Raw genomic sequence first — 17,123 nt, forward strand, 5'->3', positions numbered from 1 at the left:
CATGCTGCCTCAGCAGCCGTGTTGAGTGCCAGGTCATTCCACATTGCCCACTACAGGGAGCGCAGACAGGCACCAACACGGCTGATCCACAAGATGGCTAAATACCTATGACATGACCTGGATGAAAAAGAGACAGGGCCATAGCAGACATGCTGGATTGTTATCTAAGACACAGGGAGACCTGTGGACTGAGTGTGAATATCGGAAGAGTGCCAGGACTAAAGTAGCAGTGAAGAGATAGAGCTCAGAAAGATGTAGATAAAGGAAACAGAGATGCTGTGAGGAAGTAAGGACAAACATAGAAGTCTGCGGGGGAAAGAGAACAAAGAAGCTGATGCCTAAAGCCACAGTATTTTAGAACAGGGAAAATAATGGGAATCAGAGCATTAATGGAAGAACTGGCTTTTGATAAGAGGAGGCTTCTGCAATAAGACAGAAGGAGATGATGGTTACAAATGCAGTTGTGTTTGCAAGTTAAGAGGGTGAGAGATGAGTTTTCATCTGATAATTTATATTGTTTCCACACAATAAGAAATGAGGTCATCAGTTGGGGATGAATGGGGGGAGGTTGCAGGAGAATAAGGAAAGAAGGGAGTTATGAAATAGTTATGTGAGCAGGGGGGAAAGCAAGTATAATAAACAAACACCCAAGGCTTGCTTAACAACATTAAGTGCCCCCTCATGCAGAAAAGGTTTTATCAACCAAGGGAACAGAGGTGTAGGATTCCCTAAATATGTCAACCTTGGGGTCGTTTGTTTCTTCTTTTGGTTTCTTCATGAGTTTATTTCTTTGGTCTAACTATAGTTGTGGTCTATAGAACAGAAAGAGTGCTTTGTTATTCACCAAGTGGTAGATCTGAAATATGCACATCTGCTGGTAGTAGTCAACTCCCAAAGCCTAGACATTGCTCATGCTATCCAGAAATATCCTTGAAGGCTGGAAATTCATCTATTCTTCTATTCATCTGGTCCTCTATTCAAGAGTTAGCACTCATTAGGCTCTTGGTGCTAGACATAGAAATAAAGTCCTGCTGAATGACTGGCTGATATCAGTAAGACTTTATTGATCTAAGGAATCATAAAACTTGCCCCTTTTGCTTTATACACAGTATACAGGCTGTTTATTAAAGGCTAAAGCAAAAAAGGATTTAGAAAAATTGTACATTCCAGACCATTTGGGTCACTGGAAAACTAGCCACGACGTATATTCACTCTACTATGTATTCGTTCTACTGTGTATGAATCTGTGTGGGTTTCTCACTGCAGAAAACTCTATCTATCTATCTATCTATCTATCTATCTATCTATCTATATCTATATCTATATATCTATAATCTATATATAGATATAGTGATGACTATGGAATAGAGAAAATTGGCCTTATGGGATATTAAGGAGAATTTTATCAATACTTGTATTTAGACAGATAATACTCCCCTGTAAAATGAGAAATCACAAAATTTTCATTTAAAAAAATTAAAATTTTACACATGTTTGATGAATATTTCTGAAAAATCTCCCTTCTGATAGTATTATTATAATAAATATTTCTTACCTGAATCATATGAATAAAGTCCCACTTTTGAAGCTCTTTTTTCTCCATTATTCTATTTTGATATTCAGACGATGTCTCCTTATGCCAAGCAAACTTTATGTTCTCAAGGTTTGATGTCTTGGCTACAAGCTCTAAAATACAGAGAAGAGGTGGCACACCATCAATTTTAATTGCAAATGTGGAACCAATTTCCATTTAGAATTTTAATGCAATCAATGTTATATACATAACAGATATAAAACACATTTTTCTTTTTTATGCAGCTCTGGGAAACCTTGGGGCTCATTCTGATTTTTTCCCAGGATTAAATAAAATTAGAGGTAAAAGGAAGAGTCAATAAGAAATAATTATGAGAACCTGGTTAGATATAGGTTACATTATCTTAGTATTAATGGGGAATCCACTAGTAAATTTTATTAATGTAAAGTTGATATGAAACAGGTAATATGACTGTGTAAATCAGGAGCAGGAAACCAAGGCCCAGGCCTATATCTGGTCTACCACCTATTTTGCATGAACTATAAACTAAAAACATATATTGTTCTATTTCCTGACTTAATGTCTCTGTCATTCATGTTTCATGCTATTACATTATTATTAATTATTTTATTATTATTAAATGGCTGGAAAAATCAAAAGAAGGATAATATTTCATAATTTGTGAATATGAAATTCAAATGTCGGCATTTATAAATGAAGTTTTATTGAAACACACTAATATTCAGTTTACATACTGTCTATGGCGAGCTTTGTGCCAAAACATCAAAGTCAATTAGCTGTGACAGAGACTGGTGGCTTTCTGAGTCTTAAACATTTACTACTTGGCCCTTTTAAAAAAAAAAAAATCCAATTCTTGTTGTAACCCATTAAAGATAAGCTATTTAAGGGCAGGAATTCTGTCATATTCTGAATCAATGAATGACTCTGACCCTAAGAATAAAAATTAAAACTAATAGTTGATGACGACATGGGAATGGATGGAGAGTCAATAAGAGTCTAATTATTCACTATTCACAGGCTGAGGCATTCAGTCATGCCTTTAAGAATTAATTAGGTTCTTCTCCAAAGAAGCTTACAAAGAGCATACCACAGTCACTGTATTATTAATCATTCAAAGCAAAAAATATGAGATGATAAGCCTTTGTGGATAAGATTTGGCATATAGCACCAAAGGCTACAGGTACCTTTGTATTTGGTGATTTGTTCTGCACTTGGTTCAACAACTTCATTGTTGATATGCACTCCTGGGTATTGAACCTGAACTTTGGAGAGAATTTGAAGATCAATTTCACCTGGAAGATAAATATACAGAACAGATTACACCATTACAAAAAGAAGTGATTAAGAACAATTTGAGCTGATTTATTATCTGCCTTACTTTTACAAGAAAAGACTAGCAGAAAGAATAATGCAAAACTGTTCCACTGTCACAATACCTGTAAGGCAGAAAAGCTAGGTTTTCAGTAGGAATCATAATGTAATTTGAGGGGGAACATGAATGTCATTCATCCATTCATTCATTCACACATATAATCTTTATTTAATATCCATCACTGCATTTTATTAAATCAAAGATGTCATTGATTACAGAAGATGACAATCCCTATTTTTGTTTTACCAAGTCTGGGAAAAAACACCATTAGATATAATTTCAAGATTTTATCAACTGACCATAATCTGAGACATTAAAATAAGGAAAAATAGCTTAGAATGAATAAACTTGTCGAGGCTAGAAGAATGAAAAAAAAAAGATTAAAAAAAGATAAAAACATATGTTAGGTACAAATAAAGGATACAAAATATGTCAGACATCTGCCTTCTAAAGTGTCACTGCCTAGTGGAAGAGACAGATATGGCAACAATCCTGGCTGTATTGGGCTAGGGTGGGATGAGGAGAGGAAATCATGAGGGAAAGGATATAAGAGAAGTTAGAATGAGCTGAGCTTCTTGAAAAGAGACCAATCTCCAGCTCTCTCTCTCTCTCCAAGTGAGGGAGGTGGCCCAGAGACTTATGGGAAGTGAAGGATTGTAGGCAGAGCAGACAGGATGACCAAGGCACAAAGTCAGGAAGTAGAAGAGTACCTATGAATACTTAGAATACTGGGTGAGGCGCGCTTCTAAACAAGAGGAAATCCAAGAGGTAAGTGGAGAGGAGATTTTGCACAGAATGGATATTCTTCCATTAATTTATTCATCAACTACTAATTGACGGTTTACCCTGTGCCAGCAACTGCACTAGGCTATAGCAAATGCAAGAGCAGGTGGATCCCCACCCTGATGGAAACTCCGTCTGTTTAAGTGATAGCATAGGAGAAGGTAGTAAGGCAGATGGATTTGCATTTCAAACAGGTGTTCTCCATGTACTGGGTGTATATGATCTTGTCAATTTGCTTTACCTCTCTTAGCTTCATTTTCCTCATCAGAAAAATATAAAAAATAAGAACACGTAATTTATTAGCCGTGAGGGTTAAATGTGTTAATGCAGATAGAATACAGTGCAAAATAGAGTTGGCACTGAATAAATGTTAGCTATTAATTATTTTTATTGTTGCCATTGAGTCCCTGTCTTTAAAACCATTCCTTCTCTCCCTATTACTAATGCCTCCAAATTAAGTTTTGCACTTTTATTCGATTAGGTTATGATGTTGACCTTCATTAAAATGGAAATACCTCTTGGCAAGATTAGCATATGAAAATTATGTTAGACTTTAACGTTTTGGCATAAATGACATTAAAAGAACCTTTTCAAGGTTAGACATTGCAGGCAGAAAAACAGATCATAAGACTGGGAGATCTGGAATAAAGTAAATGAGAAAGATAAACCGGGAACAGAAGATGCTAGGCTAGGAAAACAGGATAATCAATGTCATAATGGTAGTCCAAAGAAATGCCAATGGATTTGGGTTCCAGAGATGGGGCATATGTACAGGAAGGCAAGGGAGTGAGAAAGAAGCTGAAATGGGGGATGAAAAACTTATTTTTTCTCCAAAGCTGGGACTACTACATAAAATTTCTCATTCCTTACCTAACAATTATAGCTACAATTTATTGGCTACTTATTTGCCAAACATTGTACTAGATGCTTTACTTAGAACCTCTCAGGTGCTCCTGATTGCAAACTACAAATTACTTAAATCAGATAAAGTGATTTGCATATTTTTAATAATATATTTATTATTTAGTGCATTGTACTTATATATAATAGTGGGGTTCATTTTGACATATTCATAAATGCATATAACATAGTTTATTCACAATCCTTGTTTCCTCCCCTCTTCCCTACCCCTGTTCTTTTCCTCTAATTTATTGGTCTTCCTTATATTTATGTATTTACTTTTTAATAGGTGCATTATAGTTAAATATAAAATTGAAATTCATTGTGATATATTCATACATGCACATAGCATAATTTTGTCAACTTCACTCAGAGGATACTGATATATCTAACGTTTTAAGCACATCTGTTAAAATCTGTAGCATTTGGTCTTCTATTTCATACTAAGAGATAGGAACATACTGAATACTAAAAGTACACAAAAGGTATTTTATTCTTCTCTACAGCAACTGTTTTTGAAGGGGAAAAAATAAGGCAAATGGTTTATTTAAAAAAAAAAAAAAAAAGCTATAGGCTAATTGGAAATAGGTCCCAGCTTGCCCCAAAGAACTAAAACATGAAAGTCCTGTTCCTGCTTCTGTCATCCAATCCACTATCTTCAACTTTTCATAAATCAGTTATGAAGATTTCAAAGTCAACATTTTAAAAGAAATCACTGAAATGTCATCATTTCTCCCCCTGGGACTTGATAAGATCTCCTCCTCCAAAGATGGATCCAGAGTTTTCAGATCTGCTGAAATGGCAGATCACATCCTGCACAGCCTCAGACAGGTTCAGAGCCAGCAGACCCTCCTCCATGGACACTAAAAGAAGATGCAATGCTAGAACAGCAACTGAGATAAGCAAACCATGAGTTTGGGTAGCAACTGCTAGAGTGCAAAACCATGTGTTTTGCCATCCCTAGCAAAAATGAACAAACAACAAGAGGAGGTAATGAAGCTGTTTCTTCAGGAGTAAGCACATGGAACCTATTCCTGACTTTACAGGTAGGGTGACTACTATGGTTTAGATCTTAAATATCCTCAAAAGGTCATGTTGTTGAAGTCTTGGTCCTCAACTGATGGCACTGTTAAGAGGTGGTCGAAGGCTGGGGTTGTAGCTCAGTTGTACAGCACTTGCCCTGCATGCATGAGGCACTGGGTTTAATCCTCAGCATCACATAAAAATAAATAAAGATATTATGCCCATCTACAACTAAAAAAAAATATTTTTAAAAAAAGGTGGTGGAAGCTTTGGGGTGGAGTCCAGTTGGAGGGAATAGGTCACTGGGGGTATGCCCTTATGGGTATATTGAAATCCAGACCTCTTTCTCTGCTTCCTGGCTACCATGAAGTGAGAAGCTTTCCTCTGTCACCTGCTTCTGCCACAATGTACTGCCTTGCCACCGGCCTAAATGCATCTAATCCAAGTGAACACGGACTGAAACCATGAACCAAAATAAACATGTTCCCCTTCTAAATTGTGTATCTCAGGTATTCTGTTACCTCAATGGAAAGCTGACTCACACTGTGACCTATCATACTGCCTGCTTGCAAAAGATAGCTCCATTCTATACCTGTTGTCCTAGTGACCCATCTAGTTTTGTTTTGTAGACTCAAATTTTTTCCTTTCAACAAAACATTCTTCTTCACATTTAATTTTGTAAACAAAATTTTTAAAAGAAACTATGTCATAAACTGACCAGTATAATACAACAAATGACCAAATGAATAAGACACACATATTTTAAAAATTTATGATAATTTTAATTCCTTTTACCTACTCTCCGCAGCTCTATCAAAAGGATTTTAGGTTGGATATTTCTTCAGAGATGGCATCATTTAGGTATCCTCATGTAGTGTAAGGGCTAGCTGATGACACTTTGATAAGTTCACTAATCCCATTCTCAAAGATGGAGCCCTCAGGCCTGATAACCTCCTAAAGGCCTTATCTCTTAATGCTGCTGCGTTGGGAATTCAGTTTCAACATGAGTTTGGGAGGAATGCAGACACTCAAACCACAGCAACATCAAAAGTGAAACTGAATATAAAGATGAATTTAGGATATTATGATTAAAGTTGATGAATTTTAATAAAGATACAGATTTGTTAGGGAATATTGATAACAGGGAGGTTATACATGTAGGGAGGGATATCGGGGTAATCTTTGTATTATTCTCCCAATTTTGCTATGTGTTATGGTTTGGATGTGAGGTATCCCCCCAAAATATAAGTGTGAGATGATTCAAGAAGGTTTAGAGGAGAAATAATTGGGTTATGAGAGCTTTACCCAATCAGTAAATTAATCTCCTAGTAGGATTAACTGAGTGGTAACTGCAGGTGGGTAGGGTATGGCTTGAGGAGGTGGATCCCGTGGGGTATACCTCTGGGGTATATATTTTGTAACTGGGAGTGGAATCTCTCTCTTTATCTCTCTCTCTCTCTCTCTCTCTCTCTCTCTCTCTCTCTCTCTCTCTCTCTCTCTGTGCTTCCTGATCATCGCATCAATTGCTTTCCTCTGCCATATTATCCTGCCTCACCTTGAGCCCCGAGGAATGGAGTCAGCTGCCTATGGAATGAGACCTCTGAAACCATGAGTCCCGGATAAACTTTTCCTCCTCTACAGTTGTCCTGGTTGTGCCTTTTAGTCACAGCAGTGAAAAAGCTGACTAGAACACTGTAAATTCAAAATTTCTCCAAAAATAGTTTTTAAAACAAACATAGATATATATGAACTTCCTCCACAATAAAGTAAGTCAGAAAGATAGTTGAGACTTTCTATTGTATTAGTCTTAACTAATAATTTAGTATTTAGTTATAAATATTTTCTTGAAATTTTCACCTATGCTGTTTGGTCACGTAAGATTCATTCTTTCTTTGTCTTCCTTCTCTGGCCATCATGTAGTTTTTCTAATAAAGAATTCTTTGCTTTCCCTTTTGGGTCACTAATAGCAATGCTCTTATTCAAGCCCAAATATTCCAACTCTAATAATACTGTAATAATATCTTAAAAGGTCAGCCTACCTTTCTCGGGTCTTGTCTCCTGAAAAGCTATCACCATGACAACCATTTAAAACTCTATGCTGAATGAGCACATCACTTACCTGCTTAAAATTTGATCAATTGGGTTAGGGTCAAGCATCTTGACTAAACATAAGTCAGCCTGCCAGCTTCCTTATTCTCATCTCAGAATTTCATGTTTTGAAACTTTTGTCTTCAGGAACCCTCTATCACTTGCATTCTCCAAGCCCATCCCCATAGACCATGTTCTTCCATATTTTTTTCTTTTGCCCATAATTTTTCCTCTGCCTGGAATACTATTCCTCGCTCCCTTACATCATCGAGCTAACATTCATAGGTCTTGAACTCTGCCATACATGACTGACTGTTCTGGTGGGTTTTCCCACTGAGGGTGCTTCCAGGAAACACAGATAACACATACTTATCTTTCTTGATCTAAAGTATTGCTTTTCTTCACTCATTTAATTCACTAACAAAGGCTTGACTCCAATAAGTTTGTTAAAAAGAATCAAGGTATCTATAACAGCTGAACTGGTTTAATCATCAATCACTGAAAAGCATACCAGGGGTTATCAGACCCTATGGTACCATGATCCAGGAGTAAAAGAGAAAGAAAGAAAGTTAAGAAGGAAGGAAGGAAGGAAGGGAGGGAGGGAGGGAGGGAGGGAGGAAAGGAGGGAAGGGGGGACGTAGGAAGGGAGAACATTTGTTCTTGTTCAGCTGAATCCCTCTGTGCCAAAATGTTATAAATGTGTTCCTATGTTCGGTATTAAGTACCCTTATTATAAACGCTTTTAGTGAGCACATAAGCCAAACTCATGTGTCAAAGAGATGGCAGAAACCAAACTAGGCCCAAATACATCGAATTAATCCATAAATTCTCAGCATCTTCAGGAATACACGAAAAACATGGAGAAGCCAGGAGTCTGTTCTAAGGGAAGTGCGACGATACATGCTCAGTATATAGTTAGTCTCCTTTCACATGTGAGCTCTCATTAGGCACTATTTGAACCTAACTATGACAACTGTAAGCTACGTATTTGGACATCACAATCTTAAGATACATATTTGGGTGTGGTGGCACACACCTGTAATCCCAGCAGTTGGGAGGCTGAGGCAGGAGGATCCTGAGTACAAAGTCAGCCTCAGAAAAAGCAAGGTGTTAAGCAACTCAGTGAGACCCTTTCTCTAAGTAAAATACAAAATAGGGTTGAGGATGTGGTTCAGTTATCTAGTGGACCTGAGTTCAATCTCTAGTACCCCCACCCCCCAAAAAAAGATACATAAACACCAACAGTTGTTTGGATTAGCTAAAGCCTTCTTAAGAAATGTCATTAAGCCAGTAGCACACACCTGTAATCCCAGTGACTAGGGAGGCTAAGGCAAGAGAATTGCAAGTTCAAGGCCAGTCTCAGCAACTTACAAAGACCCCAAGCAATTTAGCCATACCTCGTCTCAAAATAAAAAATAAAAAAGGCTGGGGGTAGAGCTCAGTAGTAAATCACCCCTGTGTGCAATCCCCAATACCAAAAACAAACAACAAAACAAAACCCAAAAATGAGAAATGCCATTAAATACTTCACACTTTAAAAAATCTGCAAAATTTCCTGTGACAAAAGAATAGACAGCAATGATTAAACAGCTCTATTTTTGTGTATTATCCTCCTATCCCCCGGTTTCTTCCTTTTGTGAATAGCAAAGCAAATTAATGAATTTGGAGTCTGAGCATGCTATGATGATTTAACAACTGATTTTGTCCATTGATCAATGTGTGGAATTTGAGCAGTTAGGCAAATCCAAACATATGTCAGCATAAATCAATAAGTTATAGAGCACTTTGTTTCAATACACAGTGCTCAGAAAGACATGAACTGAATTATAATCAGTGGTTATCTCAGAATAGTAAAATTTTAGGTTACTTTTAATCCTTTTTTGTTTCTTATCTATAATTTAAAATTGTTTCCACAAAACTTCAGTTGAATTAATTATGTTAAAGTGTTTATCTCCCAATTCAAAAACCCTTTGGATAGTTAATTTCATGTATTGACTCTATTGAGCCATGAGGTGCCCATATATTTGGTTGGACAATATTCTAAATGTATCTCTGAGGGTGTTTCTGGATGAGAAAACATTAACATTTCAATCTATAGATTAAGTAAAGCAGATTACCTCTCTAAGGAGGATGTGTTTCATCCAATCAATTGAAGATTAACATAGAATACCCTGAGCTGGGACACTGGCCCTTTCTGGTCCTTAGACTCAATGGAATTATAGGTTCCTTTGGGTCTCCTGGATGCCAGCTTTTAGACAGGAACTTACACTACCACTTCTCCTGGGTCTTTAGCCTACAGACCATAGACATTGGGATAGCTTAGCCTCCATAAACAATATTATATATATGTGTGTGTGTGTGTGTGTGTGTGTATATATATATATATATATATATATATATATATATATAAAGATAAAGAAGATGTCTATGTATCTATGTTCTGTTTCTCTGGAGAGCCTTATTATACCTTCTTACCATCCCACTAAATAAACAATTCTGCAATAAAATAGGTACATGTCTGAATTGATTATGGTTATAATTTTATATGCAAATGACTATCCTAAGGCATCTATAACCAAATGTGGAGCAACTCACAGAGCTACAATTTGGCATTAAGTTTAAAATCATTATTTAACCTCTCTATAATAATTACCTTTCAACAGTAGCACAATCCTTATTACTGTTTCTAATTAAATATCTTTAAATAAGAGATCCTTTATAATGTATTCAATTTTCTCATATATAGAATGGATATTTGATTTTATAAAAACACAAAAATTTCATAAGACATGGCTACATTATCATAAATGTTAATATGTGGAAGATGTGACCATCCCTTAAATCATGTATGATCTTCATCTGGTGACTCCAAAGGACTGGTCCTCTAAATAGGAGTCATCTTTCTGTTCTTGGTTAATGCACTAGTAAAAGAGGCAACAAAATGGAACTTTGATTGCCTAAAAATATGCTTGCTTTATTGATGGACAAACATGTTGTCTGCTGTCAGAGATCCCAAGGCAATCCAGGGATAGTGTTACAGTGGTTTTGAGAGTTCCTAATTCTCAGTTATTTGGCTCCTTGGGTCTGCCTCTAGTGCATACCCAGATTTGCAGATTTCTGCATAATTTAAAAGGTATTTAAACCTCTTCTGACCTCATTTCTTCATCCATGAAATGTGAAAATATAATGTACATTCATTCGCTCCCTTATGCCATAGGGCAACATTTTTTAAAAATTCATTTTTGTATATTGGTTTCATTTAATTATTCTATGTCAAACTAATAACCAATCTTTGACTAAAAAATCAGGGCAACTAGTTATATACTTAATTTGCTCAAAAAATTATTTACAAAACTTATCATTCAGATCTTGAAATAATAAAAGTACCATAAATTACTTAATGAGAACCAGAGACTAATTTGGGATTTTTGCATCTTACAATGTCTTTCCTTCAGCCATTCATCTGCTAAGGATCTAATATATACCATGAAGTGCCTAAAGTGTTGATTAGTAAAGATAATTTTTAAAAGTTAATAAGCACATTGACAATTGTAACAACTCATTAATAATCAGAAAGATGAAAATTGAAATGGCAATGTAATATCACTTCATGCTTACTGAACTTGTAAAAAATTCAGAAAGCTGGAGAGTGCCGTCAGGAATATTCAGATAGAGGAAATTTCATGGAGACTGGTAAGAATATAGAACTACTGTGGCCTTTACAGGGACTATTTTGACAATATTGATTCCAATTAAATATATGCACAACCCATGACTCACATGCTCTGAATTTGGGATACCACGCAAACATAAAATCCAAAGAAATTCTCACAGGTCCATGAAGAGATATTATACCATGATGTTTGCTATAGTGCCATTTGTGATAAAATAAGGCTGGAGGCAAACCAGAAAAAAAAAATTGGATAGAATAAGGTGTACACACAACACTCAAGTGTTCTGTAACAGCCAGAATCTATAGATTAGATGCACACCTAGCAATGTATGTGAGTGTTCAGAATGTAGTACTCAGTAGAAGAGAAGCATGAAAATTAGTAATATATTGAAGGAACCAGAATGTGTCACCCCAACATATGCCTTTTGACATAAAAATTATTTTTGAGCTAAAGGCAATTAAGTAGCAACAGAAGAAAGAAAAAAATCTCCTTATCCTTGTTTTTATACCTAAAGGCAGGATACAAATTCTCTTTTATTGAATATAGTTCTAGATTCTTCTCAGCCCAGAGATAGTACTGGAGGAATCTATAAACAAACCTTATTCTTAGTCTGTCCATATATATTTACCTTCCCATATATTTCCTGCCCTTAGATACTAAAACTGCTTTCTTTTGTCTAGTCATCTCCCCAGAAATTTATTGTTTTTTTCTTGAAGGTGCTCTATAAACCAGTGTTCTGAGCCACTGCTTTGAGTTACTTTTCATGAAGGTTTCTCTCACATCATGAGCACTGTCCATTAGTAAGCATGCTGGTTTATCTCTTGTTAACCAGTCTTTCACTAAAGGAGTCCATCCTAATTAGGAAACTCATAAAGGTTGACAAAGAAAAGTACTTTTTATTTCTGACAATGTACGTAGTAGAAAATATACAATAGAGAGAAGAATTTTTAAAAAGGTATAGATTGTTAATGGGAGACATGCAACACGCTAAGTGCATATTATTACAGGGCCATATGGGATTTTGTCAGGAAAGCAATGAAAGTGCATTGGCTGAGTTACTGGCTGTAATGAGCAAGGGGGAAAGAGCCCAGTGAGGAGGGAAGGGAATCCTTTGTAGAGGACTGAGCTAGTCTGTGTGTCTACTGCTAGCTGTCCTCCAGGTTTTAGACCACTTACTCTAGAACTTTCTATATAATTATGTGTAACTGGTATGTTCTATAGGTTTCATGATATAAGGGGAAAACTAGGGAATTTACGGAAAACTAGACCTGAGATTGGATCTCAACTCTACCACCTACTACTACCTGATCTGAAGTCCTCTGAGCTTCCCATCATCTGGACATTACCTTCTTCAATTTAGTGAAGCCTCACAGAGTTGCCAGGAGAACAAAATGTGATGACATATGAAATACCTAACAATATACCCAGAAAAGACCACAGAACTTAACTCCTCTGGGATTCCATTTCTAAAATGTACAAAAGCAGTTTAATATTATTATAGCAGATAAAGGGGGAGAAAACAATTTTTATTACAGCTATCGATTGGTGAATTTACATGGCCATAATTTACTTCAAAAGTTAATAAATTTTAACTGTTTTCTTATAGGCTGGGTTGTGGATTTTTATCTGTTTTTTCCATTCCTGTGATACTTTCTATCAAACAAATGATGCTGACTTTTTGTTTGGGAAAATGAACGAACACCAAGTTTTTAAAACCTCCTTTGCTGCAAATCTCTGTTAAACTACGTGTTTCCTCACACTGCAATCCATTCCAGTCTCCTTTCTGGGCTATGTTGAGCATTTTATTTAAGGTCACATATTTTTGTAGTTATAATATCTTGCTTTCATACAAGCAATATTTTAAATGCATTGTGACTACATTTAATGAGGGACACTTAATTGAGACCTTTGACAGTGGTAGTGAAAAGAAATCCAAAAACTAGGAAAAGAGAGGTGTCAGTGTCTCATTTTCTAGACAACTTTTCTCTACAACCTGAACTACAAGGTTACATTTAATATGACAACAGAGGAAATGTTGGATTTTTTTTTAAAATCCAAGTTCATTTAATTAAAGATGGGGGGGAAACTATAGAAAGAAAAAAAAAGTAGGAAGTTATAGAGACAAAACACAGGGTCACTATGTTCAAGGAATTAATATGAAGACGGTTTGCCACAGTTAATGATATAGAGTAAGTGTTCCTTAAATTGAAGCTATTACATATTAATCATATTAATTCAACTGATAGTTCTGGACACCTACTAAAGTCAGATTCTAGTCACTGGAGCAATGAATAATAAAACCCAAACATCCAGCCTTTATGGATGGCAACAAGTGCCATAGAGAAAACCAAAGCAGCAAAAACTGAGGGTAAGCAGGTGGAGGGCTTTGTAATTTTCAATTGAGTGGTCAAATAAGCTTCCTGGAAAAGGTGACATTTAAAAGAAGCCTGGAGGAGAATAGGAACAAAGAGAATGAAGATTTGCCTTTCTAAATGGGCAGCTCCATAATAAAATGACAACTTGGAAAAGCATTCATCTTGTATTTGTGATGTCTGGCTTGTCCCACTGATTGATCCTACAGAAAATGAAACTCAAATCCCCGCCTGAAAACCCTGGGGCTTCCCCAAATGAGAAAATCTGTAGGTCAAGAAAATGGAGGATTAAAGACTGTGATATCTCTTGCCATTTGATTTCAGTCTATTCTTGCTTCATTTCTCATATGGAAATATACATGAATTCTTGAGATTATCAACAGGAAAAAAGTTATTATATTACATGTTGCAATAAGATTATTATCATCCTTGTTCTCTCTCCTAAAATATGGGGGGAAAATTGTTTCGAGGAAGAAAGATTGCTGAGATAACTCCATGCTTAGTGATGAAAAATCATTTCAGCTATGAGTTTGCAACTAGAGCAAGAACAATCTGATTGTGAACTGCAGTGTGGAAGATAGAAGATTCTTGACAAGATCCTCTTCTCTTTCCCTCTCTCTCTCTCTCTCTCTCTCTCTCTCTCAGAGAAAGCATCTTAGTACTGAAGCAGTTCTGTCAGTATGGAAGAATGAGAGCTGAATATTAAAATAGCTGCAGGGCCTCAGTAAGGGGATTATAAATATAAATTCTGAGTCAAAAGGGCATTGCTATTTGCTGTCATGTGTCTTCGGGCCCTTGGCCCAGGAAATCTACTGTCTGGATGGTTTGCAAGTGCTGGATACCTAAGAAAAGACAGCCAAAATGCTCTATAAAATATAAAGTTAAAGAAAATGTTCCATGAAGTATTACTTTTCTTAGGACTCCAACCTGGTTACTGAAGCATAATTTCACAGAATTAAAAAAAAGAAAAGAAGGAAGAAAGAAGGAAAATGTTCCAAAGGGTACTAAACACTGAAGTTAGAGATATTTCATAGATGACTTAGAAAAAGACTTGGCTGTGCCTTAACTTTTAGTTTATAAATTTCAAATAGATAGATACAGCAATTCTACTTCAGCCATACATAGAAAGAGGGGCAAATTCTATCCATGCATTATTGTAATGTTTGAAAGTTATATTCAGCTCCACTTAATGAAATAGATCCTCTTAGCATCTTTACTCTCAAAGACATGATTTGTAAAATAAAACTACTTATACTGGCAAGAGTAGTCCCAGACAAGCAGGAGGCTGTGACTTCATCTGTGCAGTGCTCGCTCTTTCACCTTCTCTGGCTGAGATTCACTCCATTAGCTTGTAGCCATTAGTGGTGGTTAAAACACAAAACTTGCTGAAGAGAATTATCAGTCATTTATACCCGGAGTGAGGAGTCTGGGAGTCTGCTGTCCTGTGGAGTAAGGAAATCATCCACAGGAAAACCCTAGCACCTCATGGATCAGAGGACAAGCCCCACACTTTCAATCAACACCACCATTACCTGTCCCAGGCCTAATTACCATGGCTAACATGCACTCCTTCAGACAGACAAGAAACTCTTGAGCTTTAAAGAAAAGCCCTTCTAATCTATAAGGTAGCTGGAGATGCTCCTAAAAGTATTTATACAAGTACAATACTACTACAGGTGAATCAAAGTCTGACAAAGGAGAACTGTCATGAAAACACAGGTTGGGACAGTGCTGTGGGCTTCTGCTACTTAGCAGCAGAAGAAAGAAGAGAGTTCAGACCGTATGTCATGTCTCAAATATAAAATCAAGTTCTCATTAGGTTACTTTTCCCATCCCCAGCTATAAAATACACAGAAAACTCGAGATACAGATAGTACAAAGTAGAAAGAAATATCTCATTGCTAGAGAAAGCAAAAGTTATTGTTTTAGTGTTTTTCTTCCTAAGCTTTTTTGTTTCCTTCAAGCAGAACATTTTCTTTTACCTACCCAGGTGAAAATCATTATCTACATGAATCATTCTGCTTTTCTTACTTGACAGTTAAACCATGAATATATCAAAATGTATCTGAATATGTTACTTACGGTGGCCACACTGTATTTTCTTAAATACGTATGTGGGATAACTGATTTTAATTATTCACCTTTTATTTTAATTATTAACCTTACAGTGGCCACACTATATTCTCTTAAGTAGGTACGTGGGATAACTGATTTCAATTATTAACCTTTTATAAATAAAATAAAAGTACATATATACACATTTATATATACTTATAAAAGGAAATATGTTTTATGTTTATATATTAAGGAATATATTTTATATGCAGTTTGTTTTATAAACTAAATTTACAGTCATAGACCACATCATGATACTTCAGTCAACAATAGACTGTACATATAATAAGTTGACATGGCTTAGTGATATCATAGTCATTTCAGTCTGTATATGTACAACCCATGATATTCGTACAACAGAATCGTTTAATGATGCAGTCTCAGAATGTATTTTTATTGTTAAATGATGCATGACTGTTCTCTGTATGTGGGGTGGGGGGTGAATAATGAACTGGGGCTATGTGTGTGGCACAGTGGTAGAGTACAGACCTAGCATGTATGAGGCTCCAAGTTCAATAGCCAGTACCACAAACAAAACAAAACAAAACAAAAACCAAAAAAGTGACTTACCATGTATAGTCAATTATATATAATTTTAGGTATTTTGCTATTATGAAGAGCTCAACAATGAAACACAAATTGTTGTGCAAATCTTAACTTTTCAGATCAATTCTGAGAACTAGAATTAATGGTTAGAATGGGACTCTTAATTTGTGTTGGTATTCAAACAGCAACAACAACAACAACAACAACAAAAAAAGACAAGAGGTTTAAAAAATAAAAAAGGCCTAAGGAAAAGGGTACAAAGCTGCTCAGAAAAGATGTGGCCTGAACTGCATCAGTCAGTGGCCCTCTTGGGTGGGCACCACCAATCTACTTGCTGGAGCCCTGGACATGGGGAGCAGAGAGGTAGGGTTGGGCATCCAAAAGATGCTGAAACAACATGTGGGGCTCTGGTGGGGTGGTAGAGGAGTGGCTACTTAATTTCAACATTTCATCAGCCAGTATGGCCAGGCCAGTGTACATTAGATGAAAATCAGAACTGTTCTTGACACCAAATGCCAATTTACTTTCAGAAGAATTTAACTTCTTTTCATTTCCTTACTTCTTACATGAAAGATTCCACATGGCAATAGCAATTGGCTTCTTCAATCTTCTTAAATTGTTCTCAGTGAAATTTGATCTTTTCTTCAAATAGGTTTTTTTTTTAAATTTTGTATTAAATATGTAATTAGGCACCT

At 36.1% G+C, this 17,123-nt stretch overlaps 1 protein-coding gene across 1 annotated transcript in view; it reads right to left on the bottom strand.

The window, feature by feature from the left end:
• The window catches only part of Hnmt (histamine N-methyltransferase), a 39,840-nt gene that overhangs the window by 9,592 nt on the left and 13,125 nt on the right, over positions 1-17,123 (bottom strand). The window contains exons 3-4 of the mRNA XM_076866110.2: positions 2,740-2,847; positions 1,556-1,686 (exon numbers count right to left, since the gene is read on the bottom strand). Coding sequence (XP_076722225.1) covers positions 1,556-1,686; positions 2,740-2,847 — 239 coding nt within the window. The remainder of the gene's footprint in view (positions 1-1,555; positions 1,687-2,739; positions 2,848-17,123) is intronic.

The sequence above is a fragment of the Callospermophilus lateralis genome, chromosome 9 (assembly GCF_048772815.1).
Source record: "Callospermophilus lateralis isolate mCalLat2 chromosome 9, mCalLat2.hap1, whole genome shotgun sequence".
Taxonomy (NCBI): Eukaryota; Metazoa; Chordata; class Mammalia; order Rodentia; family Sciuridae; genus Callospermophilus; species Callospermophilus lateralis.